Below are 19,250 nucleotides of genomic sequence, written 5' to 3' on the forward strand. Positions count from 1 at the left end.
AAGATGGTGGCACACGCCAAGTTTGACGGCGGAGATGCTCACGATTGGCAATGGGCCGGATTGTCACTGAATCAAGAGCATACAAACAAAAAAAAGAGAGCAACTCATTCCATGGCTTTCGCATTCGCCTGGAAACCGGGTATTTCATTCCTCATTCAACCAGCTCGATGGAGAGCTCAAGCACCCTTCTGCGGGAGCTCACATCGATTTTGCTGCAAAGACAAATCGAAATTCCCAAGCAAGCGCAAGCAAGGTGATGAACCAGGGTTACGAGTGACCGCATCGATATCATTCAAAGAAACTGCCGCTCCTTTGCAATGTAATATTGAAAAGAGAAAACGCCCAGAGCATGCACCACTGATGGCTCCCAAAATCAAGTGCAAGTGCAGAAAAAAAAAAGGTTAAACCCCTCGATCCATCCTTCCTTCCAAGTTACCCATCCCGTTCTTTTCTCCTTAAGCTCGCCGAATGCTTTGTCGTCTTCTCTTTGCGTTTGCGCGGATATGTCTTTGACTTTCTTGAAAAGGAAAGCGTTCGCGGCCGTGGAAAAGAGATCGTTTCGCTCTATCAACTAGTTGAAAATGAAATAGATCCCTTCGTCTCGGAGATCTTCTTCACGTCGTTTCGTCGTATCCTTCTTCTCTCCATTTAAGCGGCAGCGGGTTGGCCTTCCTGGGGCTGCGCGGCCGGTTGCTGGCTACCAGAAGTGGCTTGAGCCACATCAGCCTGCTTCTCCGGGAGGAGACCCTTGGACAGCCACAGCTGAATGAGCGGCATCATGGGCTCCATCTCCTTGTCGCTGAGCAGGTCGTACTGCTGGCCGACGTTGATGAAGTGGATGAAGCATGTGTTGAGCTCCTTGTAAGCGTTGAGGTTCCAGAAGGGGTCGAGCCAGTGGCCGTGGTACAGGTGAGCGTAGCAGCGCATCATCTGGCGGTAGATGGACTTGATGTCGTCCTTGAAGTGCTTGGGGAAGCCGGCAGGCTTACCCATCCATTCGTCACCGGAAAGTTGGGAGAGCGGAGCGTTGATCGAGGTTGGTCCGGCAGGAATGGGAGAGTTAGAACCAGGGGTATTCAGGCCTCCTGAGGCATAGGTGGCGGCGGATGTGCTGGAAGGCTGAGATGGAATCGAGGTGTCAACAGGGAAGAGGTTCTGGTCGCCAATCTTTCCCACAATCCACTTCTGAACGAGTTGGATGTATTGGTAGGCGGGAATCTTGATGGGCTTCTTGTTGTTGTCCAACCAGGTGTAGGTGTGGCTGAAATACTTAGCATGACCTGTCGCTCACTAACCAAGGTAATGGAACTTACCCAGCGGCAGACATGGTGGGGCAAGTGTCCGGGTTGCAAATTGGGCGACCTGTCCGCTCATCAAGAGTCTTGATGACCTGGATCATGCCATCCAGAAGACGGTATTGCTCAACAACTACCAAAGGTGAGAACAGGAAAAGTGAGACAGAAAGGCAGATGGCACAAACCTTGGTGAGCGAGCCACTCGCCCTCATCAACCATCTTCGGCCGCGCGGCCAGAGTCATGAAGTTACCCTTGACGATCAGGTTAGAATACTCCTCGCGGAAGAAGTACGGGGGCTTCCTGTTCGACGGCGACTGCGAGCGATCGGCCTCGATGGGAGTGGTCTCGGTGGGCGTAGCGGAAGCCATTGAGGGTGATTGAGGCAGCTGCTGCGGAGGGTACTGCTGGGGGGCGTTCTGGTAAGACATAGTGGGTGACGCGTTGCCCTTGGCTTGCGGCGGCTGCTGGTTATTGCTGTTCTTGTTGGATCGTCCGCCAAAGCCTTGGCGACTGTCGGGCAATTGAGTTAGTGGTGGCGTTCTAGGCCCTTTATCTATTGGAAGTGGGGCTTGAAAGGGTGCCGCTCGTGCCCGACGCAGATGCAGGGGGGGCGGATGAGGAAGGGAATGGAGAGGATAGAGACAATGACAGCAGGAAGGGTGGTAAAAGGCAAACAGGGACGCGGGGAGTGAATCACGTGTGGGCGGTGTGCAACGGGTGGAGAAAAAGGAACAAAGAGCAAATGATAGCCACGTGCGGAGATGATCGTAGGAAATGAATTGGGCTGGGCGGCTAGACAGAGCGGTTCGCGGGGCAGGCGGGGCGAGGAGAAGGTATGCAGAGGGTGCTTCAGGCCACGAGGAATGCTAAGCACTTACACGCTGGAGAAGAACGACGCCATGTCTGTAATTCACGCAGTTTAAGGTAACCGGATAGGGGAGGCGGCTGAGGTTGGCGGCAAGCCGTCGAGCGATGTGTGGCAGAGAAGACAGAGAGCGAGGGGATGGGAGGAGTGTAGATGTCTGAACCTCTCCCTACCGCACGCCGGGCGGTTTCAGTTGCGCCCCTCCTGAAAGGGGAACATGCCGCCGGTCGCTTATTTCTCCGCGCCGCCGCCGCCGCGACGGGTGCCCGCCGAGCTCCAGTGCGACGCGCGCGCTGCAAGTGAATCCAGCTGCAGCTCACCACAAAGCCCATCCTCTGCGCTTCCCCCCTCCACCGACCGTCTTCCGCCACCCACCCGCGCACGTCGCCGCCCGCCCGGCACCGTCGTCAGCTCGTCTTTGCGCCTCCGCGTCCTCCTGCCGTCCGTCAATCGCGCGTCTCACACCGACCGCCATGGCGTCCGATTCAGAGAATAACATGGCCGACATGTTCGGCGACGACGCTGAGGCCACCGGCGCCATTGCCACGTCCACCTCGCCCCCACCCGACCAGAACGAGGATGACGATGACGACGTTGTCACCGGAAGGCGTACCACTGGCGGCGCTGGGGCTGCGGCGAGTGACGACGAGCTCAATGACGACGAACCGCCGCTGGATGATGAGGATGACCTTTTCGGTGACGGAGGAGACGATGACGATCTTGAGCAGGCACCGTACGTATTGCTACATTTTATTTGTTTGGCTTTGACGGACCCTGAGACTATGCGCCACGTCTCTCACTTGGTCTCAAGCAAGACCACTGCTAATCGTCAATTCCTGCAGGGCGGAGCGCACACTCGACGATGAGGAGCTCGACTCTGGCGATGACATGGGCCGCGAGGATCGCGTGAAGAGTACGGCTGCGGAGGAATTCGAGGCTATGGAGCTCCAGATTGCCGAAGCATCGCTGCCACGCCATGCAGTTCCTGAGCCCAGCGACAACGAGGTGCGTGTGGACCTTTTGCCAGCCTGCGCTGCTTGCTGACATGATTGCAGCTCTATCTCATGAAGGTACCACGCTTTCTCGCAGTTGATCCCAAAACCTTTGTCCTGGAGAAGTGGCAACCGCCCACAACGGATCATCACAGCAAGAGAGAGCCATCGTCGACCTTCTCCCCCTTCAAGACCGCCCAGACGACCATCCGCTGGCGCCATTCTCCTTCCAACCCCACTCAGCTTCAATCCAATGCACGCATCCTCAGATGGTCCGATGGTTCCCTTACTCTGCAGCTCGGTTCCGACCCCACGCAGCAGTACGAGCTTGACGGAAAGCCCCTTGCTCCTCCACAGATTAACCCTACCAAGCCTACGCCTACTAGCATCCGGGATATGAAGAATCGCGGAGCTACTACGTATGACCCAAGCAAGGACTCTCACACGTATCTCTGCACGCCCAATCAACGCGAGCAATTGGTGCGCATCACCAACAAGGTCACCGCTGGTCTTTCCGTTCTTCCATCTAAGAGCACAACGGACGATTCTTTGGAGCGTTTGCAGGAATCTCTCGCCGCTGCCGCCAAAGCACGCTCTGGTGCTGGCGGCTCTGTGGCCATCTTCAGCTTGACTGAAGATCCGGAGAAGAAGAAGAGGGAGGCAGAGGCGACTGAGAGGGAGCGTGAGCGACATGCTAAGCTGGAGGAGCGCCAGAGAGAGCGCCAGCGCATGCGGAACGACCGAGGCTTTGGCCGCAGCGGGTTTGCTCGGTCTTCAGGATATGGCGGTTCTCGCTATGGCCAATCGAGCGCGTATGATGATGAAGACCGTGGTGCTCGCGGAGCCAAGCAGAGACGTCCCAGGCGGGAAGAGTATAGCGATGAGGAGGAGGATGCTGGACCTCGCTCTCGCTTCAGGGAGGACGAGTACGACGAGGACGATGACTTCCTCGCCGGCAGCGACGAGGAGCCCGAGACGTATGAGGACGAGGAAGACATCGACGACCGCCTTGAGGCACAACAGCGTAGGGAGAGGCGCGGTAGTCCGAAGAGGGCTCACGCGGACGAGGACGACGACGATGAGGATGAAGTCATTGCGGCAAGCTCTAGGAAGCGGAGACGGGTCGTCGATGACGATGATGAAGACGAGGAGTAGAGGAGCCTATGGGCGCGAGGCATCAAAATGGAATCCACGGGAAGGCATGACGTTGAATGGCATAATTGGCGCTGGCTCTTGGATTCGCATATACTAGGACTGATTCCCAAAAAGCGTGTAGACAGGTGTTTAGGTCTAATTCGGGCGCTCGAGCAGGTCGCTACTGCCGGACGAGCCATCATCCATGAAAACAATCTGACTGTGCCCACGTGGGCAAATGCCATGGCTTTTCGAGCATTAGTGGCATCGTAAGTGCGGAGTAGAAAGACGGGCTAGCAATCAGCCGCCAAGCATGAGATAGGCAATATTCTGGACTGTTATACGAATAGGGTCTCACCGCAGCTTCTTCGCTGATAGGTAGCAGATAAAGCACAGGGCCGGTCACGCAGGATGCGAAGACGGTGACACACCAACGTCAACCGGCATGCCAACGGAAGCCCCAGCGTCCCAGATTCGTGGGCGCGCACCCGGCGAGGAGGCTAGATGCAGGGCAAGCGTATTTTACTCTGGACGCAATCGAGGGCCGAGCCGCACCATAGAACCGCAGAGCCGAACGTTCGAACGATGGCCTCTCCAGAAAGCTCACGAAAACAGCATGATGCTGATGCGCTCCGAGCCCTAATGCGGCGCTCGCTTGGCTGCGGCTGTCTTGGCTACGGCTGCCCAGCCCTTGGGCCTCTGCTTGCCCTCGAGCTTGATGTGCGCCATCAGATCTCGATCTGCAACTGGGCCAACGGGCTCACAACACGGCTAGGCAAGCTCGCTTGGTTCCGCAAAGAGTTTGAGGCCTCAGCAGCGTCCGATGAGGTGCACGGCGATTCCGAAGGATGCAGGTGGCGGGCCTGTGGCGGGCACGAGGCGGCCTGTTCACGCGGGCGGAAGCCGGGGTGTGGGCTGCTGCGCTCTGTGTCGGCGAGGCAGGGCACAGGCGTCCCGCGGGCGAGAGGCGGAGGCAACCGCTTGGCTGATGCTTAGCGGGGAGTAGGCATCGATGGCGTCTTATCACGTTATCGCCATTTTGGCTCTACGCCGCCGACGTTTGCGGGCAGCCTGTGGCCAACGCTCGTCTCAGCCGCCCGGATTCTGAATTTTCTTTCCACGTTTCGTCGGGACCGCCGATGGCAAAAGTGCGAGCATCCTGGCGTGAGGCGGCAGAGAAATCTGGGGCAGTGTTGCTGCGCGCCGCCCAGGAGCCCGGTTGCGCAACATCATTCACCCACTGTTCCTTCCATCTGGTGCTGCCCTGGCGCATTAGCTTCCTTTCCCTGTCGAGCTGACGTCGCCCATTTGTCAACGCGTGCCGGCCATGGAGACGCGAATTGATGGGCCTCCCATGCTCTGCGCTAAACCACGCAACGCAACGTCCTACTGCTACTCCAGCGCTAGTCTGACGGGCTGATTCGAAGATCACTTTTCATATAAAACCTGGCCCACCGCTCAGCTTACCCATACCTCTCTTGTTTGGCCCCTCTCTGTCCCGAACGCTTCCTTATTCGGCTCCCACGCCCGACCCTAGCACGCAACCGAGCGGAAATCCTCGTTGCGTCGCCCTAATTTTACGCGTGTCCTGGAGAATAACTGGTGGTTCATGCCGCCGACCGTCTCGAGTCACGATCCTTTGTACACCTTCACCTTCGTCCAACCCATCCGGTCGGTGAAATGGCGCTAGTTTTCGACAAGAAGAGTGTCGACGACGACCGCAAGGCCTCGCCTTCGCGCGCCGTGGCCGACGACAAGAATGTCCTCGACACCTCGGCCAACTATGGTGCGGGCTACGACTCGGAAGCCGTCCGCGCTCACGGCGACCGTCCCATGCGCCGCATCTGCGAGCCCATCATCAAGCCCGTCATCCCCACCAGCGGCTCCGACTCGGACAGCACCGTGAGCGTGGGCAAGCAGATCGCTCTGGAGGAATCCAATGCGATCAAGTACCGCACGTGCAGCTGGCCCAAAACTGCAGCCTTGCTCTTCTCCGAGTACATTTGCCTGGCTATCATGTCCTTCCCCTGGTCGTATTCAGTCTTGGGTCTCGTACCGGGTCTGATTCTGACCGTCGTGATAGCCGGTCTCGTGCTGTATACGTCCCTGATTACTTGGTGAGTTTCAATTCAGAATTGTTTGGCGCATTTCGTTCTGACCACCGACCAGGGAGTTCTGCCTTCGCCATCCTGAGGTCAAGGATGTATGCGACATTGGGCAGATGTTGTTCTTCAACCATAAATGGGCATGGTGGTTCACGGCTGTGATGTTCCTCCTGAACAACACCTTCATTCAGGTAAGTGTTTCGGAGCGTTCCGCGCCCGCCTGCCACAGACACTGACGCATCTCAGGGTCTCCATTGTCTTGTTGGTGCGAAATATCTGAACACAATGACAAACCACAGCATGTGCACCATTGGATTTTCCGCTATTGTCGCCGTCATCTCTTGGGTTTGCTCACTCCCCAGGACTTTTTCGACCCTTGCAAAGTTGGCCACAGCTTCCGCATTTTTTACCTTCATCTCCGTCCTCCTGGCAACCATCTTTTCCGCGATTGAACCCCACCCTGCCGGCTACCCCTCCTTGGGTGAGCCTATCGTTTTGGCGATTCCAGCAGCAGGTACGACATTTGTAGCTGGCATGAACGCATTCATGAACATCAGCTATACGTTCATCGGCCAGATTACCCTTCCGTCATTCATCGCGGAGATGAAGAATCCCAGGGATTTCCCCAAGGCGCTCTGGGCTGTCACAATCGCCGAGGTCATCGTTTTCAGCCTGGTCGGCTCCATCGTCTACGCCTACACTGGCACAAATTACATCACGGCTCCGGCGTTTGGTTCCATCAGCAACGAGGTCTACAAGAAAGTCAGCTTTAGCTTCATGATTCCGACTATTATTTTCCTGGGAGTCCTTTATGCTTCGGTCTCGGCACGTTTCGTCTTCTTCCGCCTATACTCCGGTACGCGTCACATGGGCGACCACACGGTCGTCGGCTGGGTGTCCTGGGGCCTTATCCTCGCGGCTCTGTGGATTGTGGCCTTCATTATCGCTGAAGTGATTCCGTTCTTCTCAGACTTGCTCAGCTTGATGAGTTCTCTCTTCGATTCGTTCTTCGGCTTCATTTTTTGGGGTGTCGCCTACATCCGGATGCGCAAAGCAGACTATGGACCTGATTTCTACAAGATCCGCGGCTGGAGAGGTCCAGTCGGCTTCGTGTTCAATGTCATCCTCTGCGCGATCGGCCTGCTATTCCTTAGCGGCGGAACGTACGCAGTCGTCAAGAGCATCATCGAAGGTTACGAAGCGAACAATTTCGGCGGCGCGTTTTCGTGCGCAACGAACGGTTTGTGAGGCGAAATTAATATCTCGGACAGCAGAAGTCTCTGTAAGGCCCATTAGAGAAGCAAAAGGGAGAGCGGGCCAGAGTGGATACAAAAAAGGAAGGATCTGATATTTTTCGAGTTCTTATTGCCAATACATGTTATGCTAGACTCTGCCTCCCGCGGAGGACGACGGTCCATCAAGACAGCTATGATCGCAACGCTAATGATATATTTTAATGCTTCTGACAACTCATGAAGATCACCAATCAGGGTCCTTGTTGGCCGAGACTCCCGACGATCAGGGCTTTGGTGTTGAGCCTTGGGACGATGGCCGATGACGAAAAACGTGGGGTCTTTGCCGCTCCACCGGCCCTAAGGTCGCCATCGCTTGCCGTGCCGCTCTCCGCAGTCACATGCGAGCTCCGTCATCTCGCGCCAGGCGGAAGAACACCATCTGTCAACAACGCCAACGCTAAATCCCTCGTGTCTCGCTTTTCCTCAAAGCTTCCCCTCCGTCACTTCCTGCCAATTGCCCCTCCTCTTCCCTTTTACTCTGAGCTCCAACACCACAGTCCTCTCCACCCTCAACCATGGCTGCCTACATCGATTTCAACCAGCCGACTCTCTGGCGTGAGTGCTACCAGCTCTTTCCATGAGCTTCCTTCCCCGCTACACCGTCATTTCCGCACAACGAACCTTTGCGCCGCCGCAGCGCAATACCACCAAAGCTCATGACGTTGACCAGCGCGCGAGTGATCAAAGCGCTAACGTCTATTAAACAGTGTCTGCTGCAAGCATTGCGTTCAACCCGACTTTCTGGAAGTAAGTGCCGAGCTCAATTCAGTTCTACAACAAAGAAATTAGAAAAACAGCCGCTGACCGCCTCTCCAGCATCGCTGCTAGACAAGGTACTGTGCTGTCCACTCCGTCTGTCGAATACTGCAGAGCTCCAAGCGTCGGGAACTTCTTGCGCGGCAGTCACTCCGCACCACCTCGCACCGTTGGAGGCGCGAGAGCTCCAATGGCATACCCACATCGCGCCTGCTTTCTGCAGAGAGCTCTTACAGCTCCGGCCGTCGCGTTTCTAGGGTTAATGAAAGCTAATTGACGCGGTTTGGGTCGACAGAATACCACAACAAGGTCATCACCAAGCTCTTTGGCGGCAACCCGCGCTACGGCTGCTACGCGCTCGCCGTTACCATCTTCTCGCTGGGAATCATTCGCGATGCTATGTATGTCTCCCTCTTTCCCTCATCCACCACCGACACCACACAGGTGCATCTTTCCATGCAACCCACACCATCATACCCTCCCGCATCCCCTCCACCACCCGCCAAACTAACGCCCAAACCCCCGGCACCCCACAGCTACAAAACCGCCATCGAAGCGCAGCCCACACTACCCCTCCTCCTCACGCCCACCTTCCGCAGCATCGCGTACGGCCTGCTCGCGTCGGGCAACGTGCTGGTCCTGTCGTCCATGTGGGCGCTGGGCGTGACGGGCACGTACCTGGGCGACTACTTCGGCATCCTGATGGACGAGAAGGTGACGGCGTTCCCCTTCAGCGTCACCGACGCGCCCATGTACTGGGGCAGCACCGCGTCCTTCCTCGGCACCGCCATCCTCTTCGGCAAGCCCGCCGGCGTCTTCCTCACGGCCCTCGTCTACGTCGCCTACAGCATCGCCCTCCGCTACGAGGACCCCTTCACCGCTGAGATTTATGCGAAGAGGGAGCGCGAGCGCGCTGCCGGTAAGAAGTCGTCGTAAATGAATGGCAGTGACACACAAGGGTATACGGGGGGTTCCTCGCGCGCTTCAGAAGGGGCAGAGTGAGGAAGGAAGAGAAGTGAGGACACCGAGAGGGAAGCGCGCCCATTTCCGGCAAATGCACGAGCCCGCATTCAAAAGAGAAAGAAACGGATGCGGCCCGGACCGAGCGGAGATTTTCGGTTCCATTAACCGTTACCCACATCTTGTTCACGTGAATGGGGGACTCGTTAATAGGGGTAGAGAGTATGTGAGGGAGAAGCGAATAGGGGTGGGGCGAAGAGACCGAGATTAGAGACAGGGTATACTCTCAAATCACGCGCGGTTCAACATTGCGTGTCTCAACGGCAAGTAGATGGGGGAGAGCGATTAGAATATGGCGTAGAGAGAGGGAGAGGTTCCAAAGTTACGAGGTCGACGACATTTTGCATTACACAGGGCGTTTTAACAGTCAAAGGGTATTCAACTGCCAAAAGGTTGAGAGCAAGGGTGGTCATTGTTGGGATTTAACATCTAAGATACCAAATGCAAACATATCGGTTTTATTGTCAGTCGTGCAGCCAGAGCAATCTCGTAGTTTTCAATGTGGACACGTTGAATGGCACAGTCGTTGAAAAGCAAAGGCTGCATATTGATCGCAGAAATGGATTACCAAAGCACTACTATTGTTTTGAAACGCTTAACTACACGTTCGAGCTCACCCCACTCGTACGTTCTCAGAAGTTCAAAACCAAACAAGACCAAGCTCAATGGGCTCTCTAAGACCCAAGCTACCGATCCAGTTGGACAGGAATCTACTCCTCCTCGAGAGGAGCCTCCTCGTCGTACTCCTCCTCGGCATCGCTGACCGACGCCTCCTGGTACTGCTGGTACTCAGAGACCAGATCGTTCATGTTGGACTCAGCCTCAGTGAACTCCATCTCGTCCATACCCTCACCAGTGTACCAATGCAAGAAAGCCTTGCGACGGAACATAGCAGTGAACTGGTCACCGACACGCTTGAAGAGCTCCTGGATCGAGGTCGAGTTGCCGACGAAGGTCGAGGACATCTTGAGACCACGGGGAGGAATGGAGCAGAGAGCGGTCTGGACGTTGTTGGGGATCCACTCAACGAAGTAGGAAGAGTTCTTGTTCTGGACGTTGCGCATCTGGTCCTCGACCTCCTTCATGGAGACCTTACCGCGGAAGATGGCGGAGCAGGTAAGGTAGCGGCCGTTGCGGAAGTCCGAGGCAGCCATCATGTTCTTGGGGTCGAACATCTGCTGGGTGAGCTCGGGAACGGTGACGGCGCGGAAAGAGTGGGCGCCACGGCTGGTCAGAGGAGAGAAGCCGACCATGAAGAAGTGGAGACGGGGGAAGGGAACCATGTTGACGGCAAGCTTGCGCAGGTCAGAGTTCAGCTGGCCAGGGAAACGCAGGCAAGTGGTGACGCCGGACATGACGGCGGAGACCAGGTGGTTCAGGTCACCGTACGAGGGGTGGGTGAGCTTGAGGGTCCTCATGCAGATGTCGTACAGAGCCTGTAGAAAGTCAGTTCACCGCTCGAACGAGCCAACTGTGGCAAATGTCACGTACCTCGTTGTCGATACAGAAGGTCTCGTCCGAGTTCTCAACGAGCTGGTGGACGGACAGAGTGGCGTTGTAAGGCTCAACGACGGTGTCCGAGACCTTGGGGGAGGGAACGACGGAGAAAGTCGCCATCATACGGTCGGGGAACTCCTCACGGATCTTGGAGATGAGGAGCGTACCCATACCGGCACCGGTACCACCACCCAGGGAGTGGGTGATCTGGAAACCCTGGAGGCAGTCGCAGCCCTCGGCCTCACGACGGACAACGTCGAGAACCTGGTCGACAAGCTCGGCACCCTCAGTGTAGTGACCCTTGGCCCAGTTGTTACCGGCACCAGACTGGCCGAAGACGAAGTTGTCGGGGCGGAAGAGCTGGCCGAAGGGGCCGGCGCGGACGGCATCCATGGTGCCGGGCTCGAGGTCGACGAGGACAGCACGAGGAACGTACTTGTTGTTGGACGCCTGCTGCGCGTTCAGAAGATTGCCATACTTTACGTGTTTGTCTAATTATGGAGAGAGTACCTCGTTGAAGTAGACGTTCATGCGCTCCAGTTGGAGGTCCGAAGTGCCATTGTAGCTGCTACAGGTCAGCGATTGCCATGCGCGGCGGAGAAGGCGCACACTTACACACCGGAGCCATCCAGGCCGTGCTCGCCGGAGATGGTCTGCCTATGGTGTCGCTTCCGTCAGCGGGGGGCGCAGGAGCAGGAGTGTTTTGGCAACAAACCAGAAAGCAGCACCGATTTGGTTACCCTGGGCAAAGTTAGCGCGATGCAGCGAACACAGCAGGCTGGAGGAGACTTACGCATTGGCCGGTCTGGAGGTGAACCTATGGGTGCGAAAAAGCGATGTTAGCAATGGTGGACTGCGGTGCTGGCGCTGTTGTTGCGGCCGGGGGCAAAGACGCGGGGCTGTCAGGGGACGCGTTGAAAACAAGCAGGCTGCCGCAGCTACGTACAATCTCGCGCATTTTGGTGGTTGGGATGTGGAAGTTGTGGATAGAGTTGGAGAGAGGAGTTGGCGAAGAAAAGCTGGAGACGCGACTAGGGGGAGGTAGTCGGGCGGTGGAAGCGATGGAGAAGGAGCAGGATGGGAGGACAGCGGTGAGGGAAAGCGAAGGCGCCCGCTCTGTTGTGGTCTGTGTGGGAAAGCGCCCGCACGGACCACCCGCAGTCAACACGCGGGCCGCAAATCGACATCTCGCATCGCAAAAGGAGTCTGGCAATTATTGGACTTCATTACCTCGCTCTCCTGCGAGCCGCGTGCCTCTGCCCGAGCCCGCGCCCCGCCAGCCCTGCCGCCGCTGCCATGAGCCCCCGGATGCGGGCTCTGAGCGCACTCGCGGCCTTCCGGCCGCTGGCGTGCCGCGGTAGCAGCCGCCGAGTAGATTCTTTGCACAGAAGCGTGCAGCTGTCGCGGCCGTTGCTGGGAGCAGTGCCTGCGCGCACGTATGCACGCAGCTGCAGCTCTTTGTCTCGTTCCTGGCTGTGTACCACCGGAGAGGGCGCCCGCCAAGCCGTGGATTCCGCCCCGCAGGGTTCCAGCTGCCTTGGACCCCGCTATCAACGACGAGCTGTCCACAACACCACCGCAGCAACTACAACTGCCACCATGGATCCCGAAGCTCTCAAGCACTATCTGGCTGATAGCCCGCCTACGGTTGTGCCGCTGGCCATCAAGCCTCACTTTGAAGCTCTCAACGACCAGCAGAAGCTCTACTCCCACTACCTCTCCATGTCAGCCTACCCCACGCCTGCCCATCTGCCCGTCATTGTCGGCGGGGGCTCGCCTGAGCTGTGCAGAGCTGCAGTACATCGCCAGGATGCCAGCGAAACACGTGAAGACATTTGCGTAGTGAAGCTGAGCTAGTCCGCCGTGCCACGCTCTCGAAGCAATGCCTGTATTTGCCTCAGCTTTGCTCGCGGGTGCTTCCTGTGCCGATGCACCGGTGTAAATTCCTACCAGTGAGCTTCTGGCTGGAAATGGCCGCCTGCACTACGCACAGCTCTGGCGATCCTCCCTAAACTCCTGACGCGGCGCGTGACTTCGGTATCCGTGTGTTCTGCTAACAGCTGAGCAGTGCTTGCTTCGCCGGTACGCGCATTGTCCTCCGCCAAATTTCCCCCGAGTCCGAGCACATATACGATTTCATCGTCACCCTCCACCGTCATTACAACGGAGATTGGAAGAAGGCTCAGAAGGATGCCGGCCTCTCGGACGACGAGCTCAACGCGTTCTTGGACTACGCCGCTCAGTTCCTGGGCAACGCCGGTAACTACAAGAGCTTTGGTGACTCCAAGTTCATCCCGCGTCTCGAATCCAGGCAGCTGAAGGCTCTCGCCACTCTGACCCCCGAATCGCTGCAGCTGTACGAAAAGTTCAAGAACGACATCTTCGCGGACAAGCATGTTGGGACGATGCATTTGGGATACCCCGATGCGGGCCACCTGTCTACGTACTACCCCGACTCCCCCGATATCACTAAGGAGGAGATCACCATCATCAGTGATTTCTTGGAGAACAAGAGACTTCTTCCCGAGAACACTAGGATCAGGAAGACTAAGGATGGTTTCGATGTCCTGATTGCATCTTCGCTGGACTCGCCCTCGCAGGACCAGCGCGACATCAAGGAGTCTGAGTGGGAGCTGGATGGCAAGCTCAAGGGCAAGAAGCTCAAGCTTGTCTTTGGCGACTACTCCAAGGAGATGGCCACGATTGCTGATGCGATCAAGAAGGCGAGACAATACGCTAGCAACGACACCGAAAAGTCAATGTTGGACGCGTACGAGAAGTCGTTCACCACTGGCTCTCTGGAGGCCTACAAAGACAGCCAGAGGTTCTGGATTCGGGACAAGGGTCCCATGGTCGAGACAGACATCGGCTTCGTTGAGACCTACCGTGACCCTCACGGTATCCGCGGCGAGTGGGAAGGCTTCGTGGCTATGGTCAACAAGGAAAGGACCAGGGCCTTCGGTAAACTGGTCGAGGCTGCCCCGTCTCTCATTCCTCGCTTGCCATGGGAGAAGGAGTTCGAGAAGGACAAGTTCCTCAGCCCCGACTTCACGTCCCTCGAGGTTCTCACTTTTGCCGGCAGCGGCATTCCGGCGGGTATCAACATCCCCAACTATGACGACATCCGTCAGAAGGAAGGATTCAAGAACGTGAGCTTGGGTAACGTTCTCTCTGCAAAGGCGCCGAATGAGAAGATCCCGTTCATCAAAGACAGCGATGATGAAGTCTACAGGAAGTTCCGTGACCCCGCTTTTGAGGTCCAAGTCGGCCTTCACGAGCTGCTTGGTCACGGATGTGGTAAGCTCTTGCAGGAGACTTCTCCCGGTGAATACAACTTCGACATCAAGAACCCTCCCATCAGCCCCCTGACCAACAAGCCGATCACTACCTGGTACAAGCCTGGCCAGACTTGGGGATCGGTGTTCGGTCCAGTTGCTGCCAGCTACGAAGAGTGCCGTGCAGAGTGCGTGGCCATGGCCCTGTCTTGTGATTTTGACATTCTCAAGATCTTCGGTTTCGGCTCTGGCGAGACGGACATCAATGGCGAGGCGGGTGATGTGCTGTATGCAGGATACCTCAGCATGGCTCGTGCGGGTGTCGCTGCGCTTGAGTTCTGGGACCCCAAGTCGCGCAAGTGGGGACAGGCTCACATGCAGGCGCGTTTCTCGATCCTGCGTGTATTCTTGAACGCCGGCAAGGAGTTCTGCGAGCTTGAGTACACGAAGGATGACCTGTCAGACCTCACAATCCGCCTTGAGAGGAGCAAGATTCTGAGCCTCGGTCGCCCGGCTGTGGAGAAGTACCTCCAGCAGCTGCACATCTACAAGGCAACGGCGGATGTCGAGAATGGCACCAAGATGTACAATGACATCACCCATGTCGACGATTTCTTTGCCGACAAGGTCAGGCCTGTCGTGCTTGCTAAGAAGCAGCCGAGGAAGGTGTTCGTCCAAGCCAACACGGTGGTGGAGGGTGACAAGGTGGCTCTGAAGGAATACGAGGCTACTGCGGAGGGTATGATCCAGAGCTACGCGGATAGGGAGTACATCTAAGTGTCTCCGCTATCAAGCTGGCGAATGGCAGCTGGCATATAGCATCCGAAATAGGAAAAGCAAAAAAGTAGCATGAATTGAACGAATCTCCACGGACCCATCAGTCTAGTCAAAGCAGGAAAGGTGCAACACGAAAACGAGATAAAGTTGATGGTCTCCCGTCGCGGGAAGAGTGACGTGTGGAGCGGATCGGCCGATCGTGGAGCGCGTCGCAGCACGCGAACATGCAGCAAGCCTAAGCCGTCCGAGAGAACAACCACAAGCACTTCCAAGATAACCCCACATCCGACGAGCCATGCCAGGCTTGGACGCAACGCTGAACCGTCTGGCGCACTATGGTGTCAGCGAATAAATATGACTCTCTCACCCCCGCCCGCCCCGCTACTTCTTCCTCAACCGCCGCAAAAACGCGCAAGCCGCCAGCCGAATCCCGCAAACGCAAGAGAGGCGACCATGCTCCCGAAGCATTGGCACAGAAATTAATAACTATTCGCGTGCGTATTGCTAGCATCGTACTTAAACTCTCTAGATCCCCTAAGCTAATGTAAATTTTTTACTCCGCAGCCTTGCCCAACGTTACCCTCCGACCGACCAATCACCCTCACACCCGTCAAGCTCATAGACCGCTCGCAACTGCCCCTCTCCTTCCTCGACGTCATCGGTCCCTCCGGCTCCCTCCCCTCCACCCGCCTCTTCTCCGCGTACGTCGAGGCACTCGAGTGCCATGCTCCCGAGAGCAAGAATGCACAAGAACAGGAAGAAGATGTGCCCGCGACGCCGAAGGTCCTGGTGACGCGGTTCGAAGCGGACAACGGGAGCTTGTATGCTGTTGAGCGGGTACGCCGTGGCGTGTACGCGCTATGCAGACTGGGGGCTTGGGTCAAGGAAGAGGACGTGGGCGCCGTGCCCGCGCACCCCGCCGGCCTACCCTACGCGCAGCCGCTGAAGGCGCTGAGGAAGGAGGACGGCCGGCTCTGGTGGCAGCGCGTTGCTGTGGCTTCGCCGCCGTCTACCAATGCGTCGACAACGCCGGTTGACCGCGGGGAGGGCCACGGTGCAGCACCGCGGTTATCCATGCGTCGGCCTGTCCCGAAGATCGTGCATGCCGCGCCGAAGAGACTGGAGGACGCGGACCCGTTTGTGGATTCGGCGGAACAGGCTGGCCAGCTTCCTGTTGGGGATGTGGAGGAGCGGCCGCAGACCGCGGAAGAGGTCTTTCAGACGGTCGTGCAGCAGTATCTTGAGGCGCTGTATCTTACGAAGACTTCGCTGGCTTTCTTCGTCAAAGGACCGATGTCGAGGGCTAGAGCTGCGTTCATGTCGAAGGAGAATGCTGGTTTGAAGATGGGGGATCTGGCTGCTTTCATGCGGTCGATATTGCTACAGCCAGGACCTATGGACAAGAAGCACAGGGAGAAGCTGCCGGAGATCGTCAAGTCCATGCCCTTACCGGGTTTATCTGACGATGAAGACATGGCTGCGGCGAAGATGGAGAAGAAGAAAAAGAGCAAGAGCAAGAGCAAGAAGTTAAAGCCCAACAAGGAAGGACTTTATCCTGGAGAGGATGAGCATGTCAAGAAATGGTGGTTACAGGATCGCCCTGGTACCTCGCCCCACGGTCACAGCGAGTCTCCCGCAGATATTTTGAAGCGGCGGTTAGGCGATCTGCGTGTCCGAGAGTCGATGGCTCAAGTCATCCTTGTTTTGGAGATCATGGCCCTTGAAGCATCACCTTCTTTCCAGGCAACAGAACAGGAAGAGACACAGCAAGATGAAACACAAGCAGAGTCACAAGCAGCACCTGTCAAGAAACGTAAGCCTAAGAAGCCGCAAGACCTCAATGTGCTTCTTGATCTGCTTCTCGATAGATTGTGTATCTGGCAGTCCGTTGAGCAAGATGAGACGCTTGTAAAAGCTCCTCAACCTGGCAGTGGGAAGAACGATGTTCTCACGCCAAGTTCGGACAAGTCGGGAACTTCAGACAAGCTCAAGAATTTTTGTGTAGAAGTCATTCTGCCCTTGTAAGACTTGCCGCTATTCGTGGATCTCAGACATTTGCTGACCTGCTCTAGCTACATGAGCCGGATGCCAGAGAAGGCCGCTGCGATCAACAAAAGACTCGGCGGACCTAGTGCATCCCCTGCAAAATCATCCAATTCTGGATCAAGCACCAACCGCAGTAAACCTGGAGAAGCCGCTGTTCGTACAGACCCACGGGCTGCGCAGAAGAAGCGACGTCCTCTCTCCCGCGTCGCTACAGAAAACGCAGCACACCAGCCGCAACGACATCCCTCTCTCACGCGATCTTCAACCGACCCGCTTCTACCTGCGAATCTAAAGCGCGAAGGCAGCGAAGCACCGTCTCTATCCTCGATCCCGCTTCAGCAGAAAGACTCCAAGACTTCATCCAGTCGCAACTCCCTCTCCCAGTTCGAACGCTTCTCCCGCCGCACCATCGACCTGGACGCCATGGCCAAGAGCAACGAGGCGAAGCTCAAGAAGAAAGCACACATCGAGCAGGAGCTAGAGAAGGCCATCGGCACCCTACGCAAGCCCAACCGCGGCGCTGCGCTCAAGGACGTCGCCGACTCGGCCGACTCTCGTCGTCAGTTGTCAACTGCACAGTCGTCGCGTAGCAGCACCAAGCCCGGTGCGCCAGTAACACGCAAAGTGGGAGGCGGCAGCAACATCCTCGTGGGAGCAACGCCTAAGCGTGGCAGGAAGACGAAGGACGTCATTCTCCAGGCGACGCCGAATCATAACAGGTTCTCTTCTACATTGGCGGCACCCGCCATCGCTGCGGCGCGCAACATGGACGAGGACGAGGATGCCGACGCTAGTCTACCGTTGGCTTCCGACCCCATCATCCCGTCGTCGGCGGTGCGGCCGGGTCCCGTTGATGTCATCGCTCCCACTAGCTACTCAACAATACCCGGGTCGGTCGTCAAGAACGCGTCGTCTTCTTCTGCCAGCGCGCGAAGAAGCGGCGGCGTCGAGGAAACGCCATCACGCGGCCCGGCGGGGAAGACGGTGCATTGGTTCCTCCCATCGGGTAGCGCGGATAGAGGAGCTGAAGCTAGTGTCATTGCGTCGACGCCGGAGGCGAAGGCGGGCGGAATGTCGAGACTGGGGGACCGGTTGAAGGCTTCGGCGGGTGGAAGGAGTGGGGGCGATGGCCTGTTGAAGGTGCCGCCACCGCCGCCGGCGTTCAGGATGCCAGGCGCGCCGGTGTCTAGGAGGGGTGCCAATCTGGCGGGAGAGGAGGAGAGTGAGGGGAGTGAGGATGAGTACAGAGGCGTGGCCGCGTTGATGCGGACGCCGACGAAAGCCGGGCGCGGACAGGTGCTCGAAACGCCGGTGAAGAGGGCCGTGGCGGTGGGTGAGACGCCGGTGAAGGGCGCGGTGGGCGAGAGGGAAGGGGGCCGGGAGAGTAAGGGGAAGGAGAAGGAGGTTGAGGGAGGTGGCATGGAGCGGATTGAGGAGGAAGAGGGTGCGGAAGAATCGATATACAACGTTTTGGGATGGGATGATGTCGATGAGCTGGCGTTTTAGTGGATGGTGGTATTCAGCTTTCAGCTACTTTGTGTCTCGGATAGACATGGCACTCTATGGGATAGCATTGGGCGGAGTGAATGGTGTGTTTTTACATGAGTATGACCGGCATACTACTGGCTACAGGTATCGTTTAAAAAAAAACATCTACATGGTATCGCAGTAGAGAGTGTGCTGCCTACGAGATCAATTGCATCAAACAATGGCGGAGGGCGGGTTCAAACGATAGACCTCCTTCGGAGATAGACGGACATAGCATAACGCGGTAATGGGCTAATATGACCAGAGGAATCGAACGCTGGATATTTCTCGAAAAGTCAAGCTAGGTAGCCGAACTTTGGAATCTAAGGCGAAACTGTTGACACACGTACGCCACAGACACTTACTTGACTCAACCTCAACCTCACGGCTGGCATACTGGGTGGTCTTCGCTACCCAGATATATATACCATTTACGGTATTTTTCAAAAAATTTCATATCCAGACGTTCGAAGTTGCACATCTGTTTCCACTTTCGGGTAGCTGCATGGACCCTGGTGATCCTTTGGGACCCTGAGGACCCTGGACCGGTTTTCGGGGTGATATTACAGTCCCCTCTCGCAGCCGATGGCTAGCGTAGATTTGTTTTTTTGCTCACGTTACAGGTAGTTGAAGCTATCATCCGGACGAGAATTTCGAATTAAAAA

The 19,250-nt window shown here is 56.8% G+C and overlaps 7 protein-coding genes across 7 annotated transcripts; 5 read left to right on the top strand and 2 right to left on the bottom strand.

Annotated features, from left to right (window-relative positions):
* Nucleotides 1-648: 648 nt before the first annotated feature.
* LTHEOB_3139 (Protein kinase activator protein) lies at nucleotides 649-2,197 on the bottom strand (the record flags this gene model as incomplete). The annotated part of the gene is made up of 4 exons (XM_035512029.1): nucleotides 649-1,261; nucleotides 1,314-1,428; nucleotides 1,481-1,806; nucleotides 2,175-2,197. The coding sequence occupies 4 exons, from the start codon at nucleotides 2,195-2,197 to the stop codon at nucleotides 649-651; spliced, it is 1,077 nt and encodes a 358-aa protein (XP_035363032.1).
* Nucleotides 2,198-2,634: 437 nt separating this feature from the next.
* Nucleotides 2,635-4,308, top strand: LTHEOB_3140 (LEO1-like protein; the record flags this gene model as incomplete). The annotated part of the gene is made up of 3 exons (XM_035512031.1): nucleotides 2,635-2,894; nucleotides 3,004-3,166; nucleotides 3,217-4,308. 3 exons carry the CDS (start codon nucleotides 2,635-2,637, stop codon nucleotides 4,306-4,308), a joined length of 1,515 nt encoding a protein of 504 aa, XP_035363033.1.
* Nucleotides 4,309-5,967: 1,659 nt separating this feature from the next.
* On the top strand, nucleotides 5,968-7,640 carry LTHEOB_3141 (Neutral amino acid permease; the record flags this gene model as incomplete). The annotated part of the gene is made up of 3 exons (XM_035512032.1): nucleotides 5,968-6,404; nucleotides 6,457-6,583; nucleotides 6,639-7,640. 3 exons carry the CDS (start codon nucleotides 5,968-5,970, stop codon nucleotides 7,638-7,640), a joined length of 1,566 nt encoding a protein of 521 aa, XP_035363034.1.
* A 562-nt stretch (nucleotides 7,641-8,202) lies between these two features.
* Nucleotides 8,203-9,379, top strand: LTHEOB_3142 (Methylene-fatty-acyl-phospholipid synthase protein; the record flags this gene model as incomplete). The annotated part of the gene is made up of 5 exons (XM_035512033.1): nucleotides 8,203-8,242; nucleotides 8,395-8,434; nucleotides 8,504-8,520; nucleotides 8,739-8,844; nucleotides 8,980-9,379. The coding sequence occupies 5 exons, from the start codon at nucleotides 8,203-8,205 to the stop codon at nucleotides 9,377-9,379; spliced, it is 603 nt and encodes a 200-aa protein (XP_035363035.1).
* A 794-nt stretch (nucleotides 9,380-10,173) lies between these two features.
* LTHEOB_3143 (beta-tubulin) lies at nucleotides 10,174-11,918 on the bottom strand (the record flags this gene model as incomplete). Its single annotated transcript, XM_035512034.1, has 7 exons — nucleotides 10,174-10,899; nucleotides 10,955-11,410; nucleotides 11,471-11,525; nucleotides 11,576-11,617; nucleotides 11,676-11,701; nucleotides 11,754-11,777; nucleotides 11,907-11,918. The coding sequence occupies 7 exons, from the start codon at nucleotides 11,916-11,918 to the stop codon at nucleotides 10,174-10,176; spliced, it is 1,341 nt and encodes a 446-aa protein (XP_035363036.1).
* Nucleotides 11,919-12,559: 641 nt separating this feature from the next.
* On the top strand, nucleotides 12,560-15,012 carry LTHEOB_3144 (Dipeptidyl peptidase iii; the record flags this gene model as incomplete). Its single annotated transcript, XM_035512035.1, has 2 exons — nucleotides 12,560-12,816; nucleotides 13,029-15,012. 2 exons carry the CDS (start codon nucleotides 12,560-12,562, stop codon nucleotides 15,010-15,012), a joined length of 2,241 nt encoding a protein of 746 aa, XP_035363037.1.
* Nucleotides 15,013-15,307: 295 nt separating this feature from the next.
* On the top strand, nucleotides 15,308-18,564 carry LTHEOB_3145 (DNA replication regulator; the record flags this gene model as incomplete). The annotated part of the gene is made up of 3 exons (XM_035512036.1): nucleotides 15,308-15,352; nucleotides 15,628-17,033; nucleotides 17,085-18,564. 3 exons carry the CDS (start codon nucleotides 15,308-15,310, stop codon nucleotides 18,562-18,564), a joined length of 2,931 nt encoding a protein of 976 aa, XP_035363038.1.
* Between the last annotated feature and the right edge of the window lie 686 nt (nucleotides 18,565-19,250).

Source organism: Lasiodiplodia theobromae (genome assembly GCF_012971845.1).
Source record: "Lasiodiplodia theobromae strain AM2As chromosome Unknown scaffold_8, whole genome shotgun sequence".
Classification (NCBI taxonomy): domain Eukaryota; kingdom Fungi; phylum Ascomycota; class Dothideomycetes; order Botryosphaeriales; family Botryosphaeriaceae; genus Lasiodiplodia; species Lasiodiplodia theobromae.